The sequence below is a fragment of the Daucus carota genome, chromosome 7, assembly GCF_001625215.2.
Source record: "Daucus carota subsp. sativus chromosome 7, DH1 v3.0, whole genome shotgun sequence".
Classification (NCBI taxonomy): domain Eukaryota; kingdom Viridiplantae; phylum Streptophyta; class Magnoliopsida; order Apiales; family Apiaceae; genus Daucus; species Daucus carota.
In genome coordinates this window covers 6610891-6625418 of record NC_030387.2, presented here as the reverse complement: position 1 = coordinate 6625418, position 14528 = coordinate 6610891, and the positions used below count along the sequence as shown (strand labels likewise).

The window sequence follows — 14528 nt, the reverse complement described above, 5'->3', positions numbered from 1 at the left end:
GTTCCATGACATGTCGCCTTCTCCTGAATGCTTGGAGAGCTATAAAAAACACACACACACACACACACACACACACACACACACATTTTTACTCCAATACAAACCAAATCAACCTAAAAACTAAAAACCAGTTTCTGGTCAGTTTTTATCACTATTTTTAACTACAGAAATCATTAAGTTGTACATAACATATCACTAATTTATATATAGCATATCTCGTGAATATAAATATATATACACACATATATGCAACGTATATGACCATCATCTTCACCCGAACCGTAATAATGGATCTCTTACCACCATTATTATACGATTCTATAACTTGCCACTATTGTCTACCATCACCGACAGGCGATAGTCACATACACTTTCCATCATAATTTACCAAAACTAACGAATACTTACCACCATCATACAACTTCTCTTACGGCTTCTTACCGCCAAGAACCTTCCTACGACTCAAATTGATCATCTATAATCGATTACCAATAGTTTAGGTAAGTAGATTTTCTCAATTTTGATGATATAAATCGTTGTTTATATATTGTATAAAACAGTGATTAATGCAGTATAAATTAGTGATTTCTCGTAGTTATAATAGTGGATGGGAAACTGGTTTTTTAGAGAGAGAGAGAGAGTCCTTCTCTTTGTACAAAATAGCAGAGCTACAGGCAATAGAACTTGGTCATATCAGATACTAAAAGTTACACGTTCATAATTTCTGGGGGGAAAAAGAATTGCATAATTTTATGTTTATTGTCACATTGACAATCTGTGCTCAGAAAAAAATGTGTTAGATATGGACAGGAAGAAGAGAAGAGGCAATCTGTAATAGTATACAAACTTAATGACTTAAAAGACTCTCAAAACCAGATATCAAGCTCTACCAAGACCAAGAAGATCTAACTAAAGGCAATAAACTTAGTTTCACTTTTAAATTGTTGGCATATGTATACAGTACCAGACGTATCACATAAACTTTTAAATGATCACCAAAAATTGCTGAAATGTGAGCTCTACTCAGGGGCGGAAACAGAACGCTTAAAATTTTCACATTAAACACACCGAGTACCTTTCTCCAAAGTTGAAATGAGGTAATGTGCCAATACTCATCAGTGACCACCATTATACGGTTGTTGACCAAAATTTCCTGTTCCCATCATTGGATTATAACCTCCAGGCATGGAAGGTACCTGTGAAAATCCTGTAGGTTGTTGCTGCATTGGAACCCCTCGCCCCATACCCATATTCATCGCAGCTCCCGAATTCATCCCCATCCCCATCCCCATCCCCATGCCCATACCACCCATAGGCTGATTTACTCCATAACCACCTCCAAAAGGCATTCCCATACCCATTCCAGCACTAGGACCCCCACCCATGCCAATGCCTACTCCAGGAACACCGCCCATGCCAATGCCTACTCCTGGAACACCACCCATTCCCATGCCTGCGCCAGAGACACCGCCCATGCCAATATTTATACCGGAAGCTGTAACAGGGTTCAGGCCTCCCCTGAGAGCACTGGCACCTGCTCGACCTATTCCAGTACCAGAACCCATGGCTTTCCCCATGGTAACAGTCGACATAAAAGGGGTTTGGCTAGGTTTTTCCATCCTCTTCTCTCTGCGATTAATGGCATCAAAATCTACTCCTATATCAGCTGTTGGATTTGTTTTGGCTGCATTTAAAAAAAATTAGTATTGTTAATAGCCATCATGAAGGAAATCAAAACAAAAGAAATCATTCAATTAAGTGTAAAATTTAAAGTTTTCTGCAATCTCACGTCCAGATATATTCAAATCGACAAGCCCACGGTTTAGAGTATCTTTCCAGATGGTAGATTTGGTCTCAAACTTCTCTTTTGCAGGTTGAGGCACAATAGCAAGATAATTGGTTGGTTCAGAGGAAGCTGAAGCCATAACAGGATTTGATTCTGCTGGTTGCATTTGAGGAGCAGGTCCAGGGGGTCTAGAAGGACTTTGAGCAGCCATTGATTCAACAGCAGATGCTGCAAATTCTGGCTGTTGGTTGAAATTCACATTATAATTAGGACCTGGCTGAGAAGGTCGGTTGGGAGGAGAAAACGATGCAGGTTGGGTGCTGCTAGCTTGAGATGGAAAACCTGTAACGGATGAATATTGTCCACTCTGATGAGGAAAACCTGCCTGTTGTGAAGGTTGGTTGGAAGGAGGAAACCATGCAGGTTGGGCACTACTTGCCTGAGATGGAAAACCTGTAAAGGATGAATATTGTCCACTCTGATAAGGAAAACCTGCCTGTTGTGAAGGTTGCCCAGCTTGTTCTGGATATTCTCTCATAAACGCTGCATAGGTTACTTGAGCCGGAAAGCCAGTCAGTGATAAAGACTGACCTGGCTGAGATTGGAAACCTGCCGTGGATGCGGCGGGCTGACTGATTTCACCTTCGAAGCCTGTTTCGGGCTCTTTGGTCTGACTTGCAAAACCTGTTTGTGATGCAGACTGCACTGTCTGAGCTGAAAACCCACCAGGTGAAGATCCAGGTGGTGGAAGAATATCGGCTAGAATATCAGTTTCCCCGAAGCCAGAGTTATTGTCCTGAAAATTTGGCTGCTGTAGCTCAGATTGACTTGAGCTAGGATGGAAAGATGGGGAAACATTTTGCTGTTGGTTGGAGAAGCTTTCTGGAGAAGGAATAGCTTTAAAAGGGCCATCACCAAAAGGGTCTTCAAACGGCTGCACAAATTGAATTATTTTTTATATATATAAACATAACAAGTTTTCCAGTAATGCAAGAACTAGTACCTTAGCAGATGAGACGAAAACAAAGTTTTCCATACGAATATGATATATATCTTGGGAATTTCAATGACAATGTATCATAGTAGTTGATTCTAATCCAGCAAACCATATCACAAAAATTAAGATGGTTTCTTTTATGTCAGGCATTCACATAATATCTTTAATTTGTAATTGCAATGCTCCATATACCCAGACATATATGGGCCCTTAGAGTGCATCTAGAACTTACAAAGTTATGATAAAGAATCATGTGCCCCTATAAAATAATCAACTGTAAAAGCGTAAACAAAAAGTCATAAACCTCAAAAGAAACTCCATCTACATATCTGGCGGAAAAATTGAAATGCTGCAAGTTTTCAATTAAAATAGCAAACACACCTGATTAGAAGATGTGGAATCTGAAACGAACCCATTTCCAGAACCAGAGCTTGCAAAGGCATTGGCTTCTGAGGTTGCTGTTGTTGCCGTTGCAGTAGGCACAATGGTCAAAGAGGACAGATTATATGGGTCCGATGAAGAGCCAAAAAAATCCACGTCAGCACCATTTGAGGAATGTGTAGCAGCTGTAAGTTGCGAAAGAATTTATACGTATCTATCGTAAGTTCACAATCTCAATCTGAAGAAATAAAAAGAATTACCGTAAACACCCGTATTCTAACATCATGTGACCAAATTACTCATTCTCGGGAAGGTTGGCCTTTTTTACCCACAGTCTATGCATCTTAGACATGTATAGTTTGATTGACCAAATTGAATATTCACTGCTTTATACAAAGGGAATTTAAGATATATATAGTGCATTATTCTGTTTGCTGGTTAAACCTTGATTATAAGAAGAAAAAGAGGAAGGTGGACAGCTCGAGCAATGCACGTGATGTTCCTTCCATTTGTGAGAGTGGGGTGGGTCAGATTGATACCACCACCGCCATTACAACAATCTATATCACTTGATCCACGTGCTTCAATATATACATTGCTTCAATATATACATATATTCTGTAAGTAGGCACCTGGGAGATAGGTAAATCTCAGGGCAAACATATTCAGGACTACACAGCTACATGAGTATTGCACGGGTTTTAAGGGCCGCATTCCCGGGCGTGGGCATCTTGGTACTTGAATTCTAAAAAACATAATAAAAGGTCCTTCACCAGAAGAAATAAGCTACGAGAAATAAAGAGAGATTCATAATTATATAACTTTTATCTTTAATTTTAAAATTCTTATCCATTATAAAATTATATGATTACATTACATTATTAAAGTTTTTCATTAGAATATCAATACAATTACAAATTCAAATATAAAACTCCTTGTATTTCAAGAAAAATCTAGGTATATTAACTAAATTGGTAGCTTAATATTAGTAATTTAAGTTGGATACTTATTACAAGCATATAAGATTCAATTTTCTATAAGCCATCATCTACATTTTTATAATTAATTACTGTTAATTTCCATAATTACATAATGGCATTTCTATATTTAAATAACATAACAACACAATTTACTTGATTATATTATTTACAATGAATATCCTTTAAATAAAATGAATATTATATAAAATATGTCTAACATTTTAATGTAAATTTGAGACAGTGATTTTCATCTATTTAACATGATACCACGGGTAATATCAGCGTTCAAATTACAACTTTTTAAAAATAATATTATAGATAAAGATAACTCTATTTAATGATTGAATTCTACATCTTAACAATACTAGCTTATATTCCGTGTATCGCACGGGTTACTTCAAATATTTGTTATCTTTCTATTTGTATGTTAATTATAATCTTAACTAGCCTTTAACCCGTGCAAAGCACGGGCGGGTATATAGTTCGTAATTTATTATTTATAATTGTAACATCATTTTATCAATATTTTAGTATTAATGAATTGAATTTTAATTATATTATATTAATCAACTGATTATATTTTCTCATGAAAATTTAGCTTTTGAAATTTATTATCTATTTATAAATATTCTCCTGTTATTAATATGTGATAACATATTATTCAATTAATTTTAAATCATATTTATTATATTTCGTATATCTTCATATGTATGAAAAAAGATATTTGTCGCGTAACATATTAGAGTTAGAAAGGGTTACGTAATGGTTTGTGTTTGTATTGAAATATAACACGTTAGAGTTAAAAAGAGTTATGTGAAGATTCTTGTTAAAAAAAGATATTCAAAATTGGATATTTATAATTTTATTTTTAACATCATTATAATTTTTTTATAAAAAATTATATGATAATGTATTGTCATGAGTGTTTTTAGTATTTAAAGCTATTTAACAATGTAAGACTAATAGACCTGCACATGTTAACAATGTAAGACTAATAGACCTGCACATGTTGTAGACTTGTAGTTTTAGAGGGAGAGTACCAAACCAAAAAATATAACTAAAATTTTGGACTACAAATTATAACTATGTTGGCTTACTATAGTATAGTATAGATTAAAAGAGTTATTTATATTGTAGTACGTGTGTTTTAATTTGAATAGATATTTAAAATTAGACATATTTTGAAGTAACAAATACGTTAAAATATGTGTTGTAATTTAAAACAGGTATATGTCTTTTCAGAAAAGTTTTCTAATAGACAAATTAGGCTAATTACACATGTTTTTATTAAAACAGATTTTCATTAATAATTAGGCCCGTTAAAAGAGAGATCAAATAATTGTTAATAGATTTGAAATAAAATGAATTATAATAATATGTAGAGGCTCAAACCTTATAACTTTTTATTTCTTAATAGTTATATACCAATTTAATAATCTTTATAACCTTTCACATAGAAAGACTTTATAGTTGGAATATCATATTATAAAACTAATAACTGTTTCAAGATTTAAAATGTAAATAATAATAATTGTCACGAGATTTCAAATAAAATAAATGATAATATTTTATGGTTGATGAGATTCGAACCCTACACATGTATTTGTATATTTAGAATTAATAATATAAATTTCGTTTTAGTATGTTGTTGACCGGATTCAAACCTTAAACCATTAAAAGTATATAAATATTCTTTGAATTCCTTCTTGTTAGTAGATACAAATGTTTTTATTTATTTGTTTAAGATCTTACAATTATTATTCATTTGGTTGACCAACATGCCAACCAACTAAATATACCCCATTCCAGTTATAATAGCATGGTACAGATATTGAAATTAGGTTAATACGTTCCACCAATCTTAGGTGGTCTGATATATTCTTCATAAATATTTGGTTTTATATGTTATCCACAAAATAGATAATACCAATTTCATTAATAACTCAAGCTAAATATACTCAATATAACAACTCAGAAGTAAGGTCCGGTAACTTCTGAGATAAATCTGAAGTTCTGAAATATGTTGAGAAGCCTAAAATTTTATGCATTTTTCAAAAATATAGAACATATCCTAAACATGCAATCCTTGACACCGTTTAACTAAAGCATCACAACAGAGTAAGATAACTTTTTGTTTCTAGATCATGCTTTAAATGAAACTACCCAGGAAAGCATACAACAGTCTTCAAGTCTGGAATTGAAGAATACCCCAATTAAATATGGCTTTAATATTCCACTATAAAAAGTTAGTTACCTGTAAAAGAATCACGTGGATCAAATTTGTCAAAGCCACCGAATTGCTTCTTTGTAGCAGGAACAGAAGCTGAAGGATGCTCTGCAGGAGAAACAGGACCTGAAGGATGCGCTGCAGGAGAAACAGGAACTGAAGGATGCACTGAAGGAGGAACAGAAGCTGGAGGAGTCACGGCAGGAGAGCTACTTGTGGTAGTTTCCTGATTTGTAGTACTCGGAGTAGATGAAGATTTAGGAGCAGATGCTGTTGATGTTTCTTCATACCTTATAAAACATAAACAAATAAAATCCATTTACAAAAAATCAAACCAAATCTAGGTGAAAGACAAGTTAATACAAGTACCTTTCAGTGTGTGCTGAGCTACCATACTCACCAACAGCATCTTCATAACTAGGCGGTGCTGCAGGTTCTTGTTCAGAATATTTCTTGTCATGACTTCTATGAGCAACATTAGTAACAGAGAACAATAGTCAATACACTAAAATGCAAAAGCCCAACAGTGAGTAATACACCCTCCACATTCTTAAACATAAACAAGTCTCTGAGTTTACCTTCCATCCTGTGATCCATCAGTCCTGCCAACACTTCCTCTGCAATGAGGAAAGCATAAAGTACAGCATAAGTTCTAGAACTGAAGTTCTTCTAAAAAAATACTACAACGATAAAAGCATTTAGCTCATCAATGTTGAAGTACTAATTCATAAACTTCATAACAGTCAGCATATTCCTTAGCCAGCGTGAAGTACGTTCTATAGATATGTTCTCATAAATCTAAGAGTGTCCACTAGCCAAAACCTTTGACGAACTATGGAGTAGATTTAGTATTCAGCATTAAGAATTTTAACATAAAAGTATAAGGAGACAATACCTAGAAGAATATTGCCCATCATCGTCATATGAACGGTCTCTATATCTATCAGAGCTTCTACTCCGACCATAATTATAGTCATCCATGCTTGGACTTCTCCCGCGAGAATAATCGTCCCTATAAACATCTCGGCTATAGCGTCCCTCATGATCTCCAACATATCTATCCCTGTCATGACTGTTGGAATTCCCATACTTACCATACCTGTCATTTTCTCGAGAGCCCCGATCTCTCTCGCGCCCATAACCATTCCAGTCTTCATCTCTGCCCCCATAGCGACCTTCATAACGTTCATCATCATATCTCTCACCATAGCCCCCCATATCTGGATAAGAACCAGGCTTGTACATGCCTCCCATTGATGTATTGTGGTACCTTATCATTAACACAGCATCAGTGCATACTCCACAACATTTATGAAAAAAATATGGCTACCTTACATAGTGGATACCTTCATTTTTGAATAAGAATTAGGCTTATATATACCACTCATTGTAGTTGTCCTTGTCGTACTTATTGCAGTCATACACAAACATAACAAAAGATAACATCCTCTAGAGTTTCCATGCAAGATGATCAGGACTACCTAATAGGGTCAGGCAAGATCAAAACTACGATGAAGAAATAAACATGATAGTAAAGACTGGACACTTAGTCTGCACAATGAACGTATATAGTCCTCTGAAAATAATTATCAACTCATGAACTTCAGTTTGTAGTGGCTATAAGAAGACCTCAATATTTTTATATATCTAGCTACTTGAAATTTGCATAAACATTTTACATTAAGACTTGCAATGTCGTTGAGTTTTCAGACCTAAGATAATTAGTAATTTCTGGCACACGTGCATGTTTTTTATTACCGTAACTACTACTTCCATATTCCAGTTATTCCCTTACTCAGTCAGCATTGGATGTCATTGACAAATTAATTGTTTTACAAGAATTTAAGTAAAAAGCATTTTAATGAAGATTTTGAGGACTGAAATAATTTATCCCCCCCCCCCCCTGCTTCAGACACCTTCTTTTGTTTCAATGCCACCTTCCTTTAGTTACCTTCGTTTAGGGGCATAAGACGCAGTAGATGTAAGTAACCTATTAAACCCATCTTAAACTGCAAGTACATTAATCATGCCAACCGTTTAATCTTACTTTTGAAGAATACAAGTTAATATATGGAAATTTGACGTGGTTTCTTTCATCCTGACTTTTCATTACAATTATTCCTACTACTGTCCGGAAAGAACAAAGGTTTTAGAAATTAATAATTTAGGCCAAGTTATTCATAATTGAAACAATTGAAGGACTTGCAATAATAGCTAGCTACAACAAAGTAACATTTCTTTTTCATGCATCAATTGTGTTTCTTTCTGGAGTAAGATGTGTATACATATCTCTGTCTTCTTTTCTTGCACTAGCATCTCTTTATTGATAGATCAAATTTCCTCTTACTTCTTAGGGCTATTCTAACATTTGGTTTTTGGGGGGGGGGGATAATTTTTGTACAACTCTATAAGTAAATGTTTATTATTTTCATTCCTTCATTTTATTTCATTACTTGCAATCTAAACTAAAGCCGAAACCAACCAAATGGAGAAGGAATGCTCCATTCCTTTCAATTCATTTTTTCTGCAAACTATACTATTAAAAAATGTACTCCACCTTTGTTTACTTTCCCCTCAGTCAGTAAACAAAATGAACATTTTACTATCAAAATCGGACAATTTCTTAACAATCCGTGCATTGTGCTATTAGATTATCACACATTTCTTCTTTGAGCCCGAGTTCGCTAATACTATAAACGAACATGAACTGTTTGCGAACAGTTTAACTCGAACCGAACCAAGTTCGAATAGTTTGCATATTAGTTTAAAAAATAATTTTGGGTTAGTACTGGTCTATTCCAATAATAAACTAAATGTACTCCTAATTGTTAATAGTCGGTGCCCCATGTAATCAACCAGCAAATAACAAATTAATTCATGATTAATGAAGTTGATCATAAAGTCTCCCAAAATTGATGTTTCGGTTCTTTCAATACAAACTAGAGGATGTTAACAAGTCTAGCACTCTTACTTGAAGATGTCAAAGAAACTTCCATAACTGCTATAATGCCTTAACTAAGTCAAATTTATTAATGCCTTTTTCTAATCGACTTCCATAAGTTTATGACTGCCTCAAGTGGAGCCCCATTTCAGAAAATATATACCTTTCAATAAAACAAAGTTAGGTCTTTCACAGACCAGCAGAATCAGAAAAACTGATTAACTATAACCGCTTCTTAGCTAGAGTTGCCAGAAGTTGATATTCATATGCTGTGGGCATTTTAACGATTGCAATAAGCATTTACAATTCAAGTATCCCATTTGTACAGGATATTACTTTTTCAAATTCATATTTTTTATTCGTCAAATGCATATCCATACAAATTAAACATTACACAAAAATATTAGAAACAAAATATATGCCTTTCCAAAACGGGTATCCGGACAGATTTTGAAACAACGATTTATTGAATAAAAACAAAATGAAAGATAAGATTGGTTAGAACACCCATCACCCCAAGGGTTCCCCAATGGCTGAAGGAATAAGACCAATCGACCGCAACCCATAAATTAACCCAATTAAATATTTCAAAATATTCCAATTATCAAATGTAATATGATATGTGGGGTTTACATCATTATATAAAGGATAGAATACCTAATAAAATAATCTATTGGACTAAGGCCCATTAAAATTTAGGCTTACTATACATAACCTATATTTTATAAACTACTAAGCCCACTTATAAAACAAATAAGTTTAATTATCTCTAAACTAAATAATTACCACCTAATTAATAAAATATATAATAATTTTTTACTTTGTTTCCTCATTTGTTTTACAAATGTGTATCCTAAATCATTATGTATGCTGAACTACGTCAAAAAAAAAAAAAAAAAAACTTTTATTTTTGTAGTTTTCCATCAAAAATCCTTACTTATGTCCTTCAAGAATGTTGTAGAGAAAGGAATTATAAACTAATTTCTATGTATTTTCTATTATTTATTGATAAATTATAAATTCTTTGTAATTAATTAGGTGCTTTAGGTATATAACATAAATGGATTATATGAATATCCAAAATTTATGGTAATACGGTACTAGATTGAAGTTCCTTTCCATATTAGATTATTATTAAAAATTGGACACATAAAGATTTAGTTTACTTTCAATTAGGCTGTTACTTGGCTTCCAAAAAATAGGACTTTTACACAGAATTCTGTACTATTCATTATTAATTGTATAAAAAATGTGAGTTGTTGAATATTTGCAGAGATAGGAAAACTATTAATGATTGAGTGATGGAAAGATTAATTTTCTTATCACTAGGATGTTACTTGGCTTCCAAATAATAGCACTTCCATGTATATTCTCGTGGTACTGTTATGAATCAGATTGAGTTATATATATTTCATAAATCTGAGGAATTTTGGGTGTTTATAACGATCCTTGGCTGGACTAAGCGAACTAATAAAAAAACTTCTAGGGAACAAGCCAAATGTGAGCAGAATTCAGGGTACATAATAGTCTCTAAAATTCTACGACACTTATAAATATAAAATATAGTTCAAGAGAGAACTCACTTCTCCCTGTTAACAGCTGCCTTTTCTCGAACTTCTTGTAACCTTTCTTTATTATTTACTAGTGCCACAAGACTCTGGGATTTCCTTCTGACGTTAAGTCCCTGATCCCTCCCACTGGAGTCGATATATTGAAAACCAGACAGTGTCTAACAAAAGGAAATTAAAAAAGCTTTCTTTCTAATAAATGTTTAAAGGAGAGAATATAAATAGCAAAAAAGAAAAAAAGAAGAAGACGGTAACCAGAAAAATTTAGCTAAAAGGAACAGAAAGTTACTGATATCTGGTATGCATGTTCCTTAATTTCATCTATAACACGCTCTGACCCATTCGCAACCAAGTATTCCAGAAGAGTCAAAGCCTATAATCAAACAAGAAATTCAGTACTAATGGATAGCAAGACTACCAGGTTAAGGATAAACTAATGCCAATTAATAGAAATAGAAGGACCAATCTTCTGCTTTTATAAATATTTTTTTTATCAAATTCATAAACCTCCACTGTTATTTACGCGGCGAATTCACAATAAAAAATCTAAGAATGAGACACTTTTGCTTATTATGGGTAATGTGGATAATAGACAGGTGGCAAGTTTGATCCAGCAACTTGCAAGGAAAAAAACAAGCATCAAAAAGAGATTGAGGCAGCAAGTTATAAAAATGCAGACCTTGTAAACATGTCTCCAGTTCTTTCCGGTATCATTTATACGCTTCCAGATAATCGACATGATTATCTGGTATTCGTGACTGCAAACATTAACAAAAGTAAGCCAAAAGTATCAGTTGACCAACTTTTCTATCTCGAAAATCAAAATCTTACTAATTTCTTGTCGCCTGTGCAATATCAGCAAGACTTGATCCATGCGGACCCCAGGGCTCATTGCTAGTAGCATCTAGAACCTACACATAAATTCACAAAAAAATATAAAATAAGTTTGTTGTATATAAATTATTTCTCCTGCATCTTATGGCAGCACAAATTTGCAGTGGATGTTAGTACTTAACAAATAGAATAAATTAAGGACTACACTTGACCATGAAAAATGTAGACCTAGAACAAGCTAATCGAATCCAATCCATTACATCTGAGGAGCCTCCAGCATTTAATAACACAATCAAGTAACACTTGAGCAGTAAATTAATTACATGTAAGATCAGACCAACCAAAACACACAATATACATGGATAAATTTTAGAGTTAGGTCGAACATAGTAATATAGCGCCTTGTACATGCACCAATTTTGGTTCAGCTAGTAAGAGAACTATTATCAGGAAAGTAGAATAATAAATCACAGCACTAATTCACACCCCATTTTAGCCACAAATCATATCTTCCATAGCCTTATCAACGCCAAGAACTTTGAGCGATGGACTCTGAATTCAGAAGCATTATTGATTATTTGTAGTTTATATTAGCAACTATTAAGTCAGGACTATACTTATTCCGCAAGTTTTAACTATAGAATATCACTAGAAGATGATGACTACTAGGACTACATATTCTCATTTACTAGGATTTCCACTAAAGCGATTAAGTACTTAACAGCCAAGACTGAACACAGCCCAGTATCTAAAAATTTAAACAAGAATGCAATGGGACAAGGTAGGGGGATGATATCATCATCATCTAGAAACTTTTGTTTTATATGAAAGAATAGTGTAGCAGATATCTAAAACAAATAAGATGCTGAAAGCAAATCATCAAATAATAATACTAGAGGGATCACCTTCTGTTCAACCGAAGGAACTTTAAGAACTTTCTTGTTCACTTCTCTCCTACTGCAGAAGAGACATATACACACAAAGCTCAAAATCACCATAACAATAAGAGTTGTGGAAATTTCTTGATAATATGCCAGAAATGCTGCAAAAGATCAGCTCTAAAGAGACTATTAAGAACTTACAGGTCCCGGACAGTTTGACCAATGGCCTTCTTCATTTTAGGAACATATAAGGAGCCCAAAATTTCCTCCAACTGAACCAAAATCCAAATTCTTGGACCGCCTGGAAGTAATGTACACAATAGATCAATCTACGGTATTCTTACCTATCCCACAATCAAACATATAAGAATTATGAAAGCTACTCTGTATTGCTAGCATAAAACGTGAGTTAACTAATTACGCAAAGAACATTGCACATATTCACATTTGAAACTAAAAAGAACAAAAATTATCAACTCATCGTAAAAATGAATGCGAAAAAACACGAAATTCAGTATCAGTAATGCGGAAACTTGAAAATTTCCTAAACATAATAAAACTCGAAGCACCGAGTTATCTAGGATCACAACAATTGGAATGCCAAACACCACCTAACAAGAATTAACAAAAGGTAATATACGCAACCGAATCAAAATTCTAGATAAAAATTCGATAATAGAACAAGAACAAAAGCAATGATCAAACACTAATATACTGCATTGCATCGAATGTTTAAAACAAATTAAATGTCAATAGCAATAAATAACTGAGAAGCAGATCAAAAACACATACAATCCAACCGACCTGAAAACGCAATGTATAAATAAACAGAATGTCGAATAGAGATCAGAAAAAATGGAAATTTAAGAGAAAGAAGGCTTGTGGAATTGGAGCAGAGATGTTCAAGAAAAAGAGGGGATGCGATATGTGCAGGTGTAACGGAGTTTTTTTTGGTGTAAATCAATGTTTGGGGTTTGATTTCATTTTGTGGGAATTTAGGAATTGTACATTCATATTATTCGTTTAATTCTGCATTTTGGTTCCACAAAATCAATATTACCATAATTATATATGACTCACTAATTTTTTATTTCTTTCCATCATTATATTATAATTTTATTAAATAGTCAGAAGTAATATTAATATGTTCTTGACTTTAATAAAATTTAACGGACAAACACACGATTTTATTAAGACAAAACAATCATCGAAACAAACATAGAAATGCTAAACAAACTCTTAAATTGTCAACTATAATGTAATGTGATTGTGAAATAAAGAACGAGCTAAATAGATAGTCGTTTTTACAAATCGCTTAATACATAAAATATTCAAAATAATCTAAAAAATGTTACAATGACATTTCGAATAATCCAAGAGCTATGAAACTAATAGCATCACAATTGATCTTCACATAAACGCTATCTGGAGCCCAAATCTCAATATTTGTAACTATCAATTACATGAACTAATGTTGGCGCACCAACTGCCTAAAAAATGAACAATTTTTTGTTGTGAAAGATGAACTCTTGCTATGTCCGTCATAGTCCCAAAATTCATGCGAGTCTTATAAATATTCCAAAATATTATATAACTCCTTCTCAGAAAAAAAAACTGAAACATGTACCAGCATACAAGCAATATCAATCTAGAGATATTAAAATATAACAAACTATCCCAAAAATATGAGTACCACTAACAACCTTGATAACAAAGTTCTCAACAAGGTCTAACTCATAATAGAGTAAATCTTCATTTTATTAAAAACAAACTAGAGAAGGCTTAGTCGGTAGGGGAGATGAAATTCTCGAAAGCGGAGAAGTTGCGGCTGTAACCGATCTAACCCAAAATAGAGTAAATCTAGATTTTATTAAAAACAAAATATTGGAGGCTTAGTCGGTAGGGGAGATGAAATTCGTGAAGGCGGAGTAGG

At 33.5% G+C, this 14528-nt stretch overlaps 1 protein-coding gene across 3 annotated transcripts; it reads right to left on the bottom strand.

The window, feature by feature from the left end:
- Positions 1-781: 781 nt before the first annotated feature.
- On the bottom strand, positions 782-13584 carry LOC108194469 (clathrin interactor EPSIN 3). Of its 3 annotated transcripts, none has more exons than XM_017361414.2 (14): positions 13400-13584; positions 12797-12896; positions 12620-12671; positions 11712-11791; positions 11560-11638; positions 11170-11253; positions 10896-11041; positions 7267-7641; positions 6950-6988; positions 6741-6836; positions 6399-6661; positions 3165-3349; positions 1790-2720; positions 782-1684 (listed from the first exon to the last, which is right to left on the bottom strand). In XM_017361414.2, the coding sequence occupies exons 2-14, from the start codon at positions 12829-12831 to the stop codon at positions 1116-1118; spliced, it is 2934 nt and encodes a 977-aa protein (XP_017216903.1). In that variant the 5' UTR covers positions 12832-12896; positions 13400-13584; the 3' UTR covers positions 782-1115. The 3 variants fall into 3 exon arrangements, with proteins under 3 accessions (XP_017216903.1, XP_017216905.1, XP_063937636.1); XM_017361416.2 differs by having other exon boundaries at positions 6741-6833; XM_064081566.1 differs by lacking the exons at positions 10896-11041; positions 11170-11253; positions 11560-11638; ... (2 more) ...; positions 12797-12896; positions 13400-13584 and adding an exon at positions 7718-8253.
- Between the last annotated feature and the right edge of the window lie 944 nt (positions 13585-14528).

What these genes read in the sequence shown, in the direction of transcription:
- LOC108194469 (XM_017361414.2), bottom strand. Translation starts at nt 12,831, where the DNA reads ATGAAGAAGGCCATTGGTCAAACTGTCCGGGACCT. An exon ending in GGTCAAACTGTCCGGGACCT is followed by an intron (nt 12,672 to 12,796) that starts GTAAGTTCTTAA and finishes TCTCTTCTGCAG; the next exon opens with TAGGAGAGAAGTGAACAAGA. An exon ending in TTCCTTCGGTTGAACAGAAG is followed by an intron (nt 11,792 to 12,619) that starts GTGATCCCTCTA and finishes ATTTATGTGTAG; the next exon opens with GTTCTAGATGCTACTAGCAA.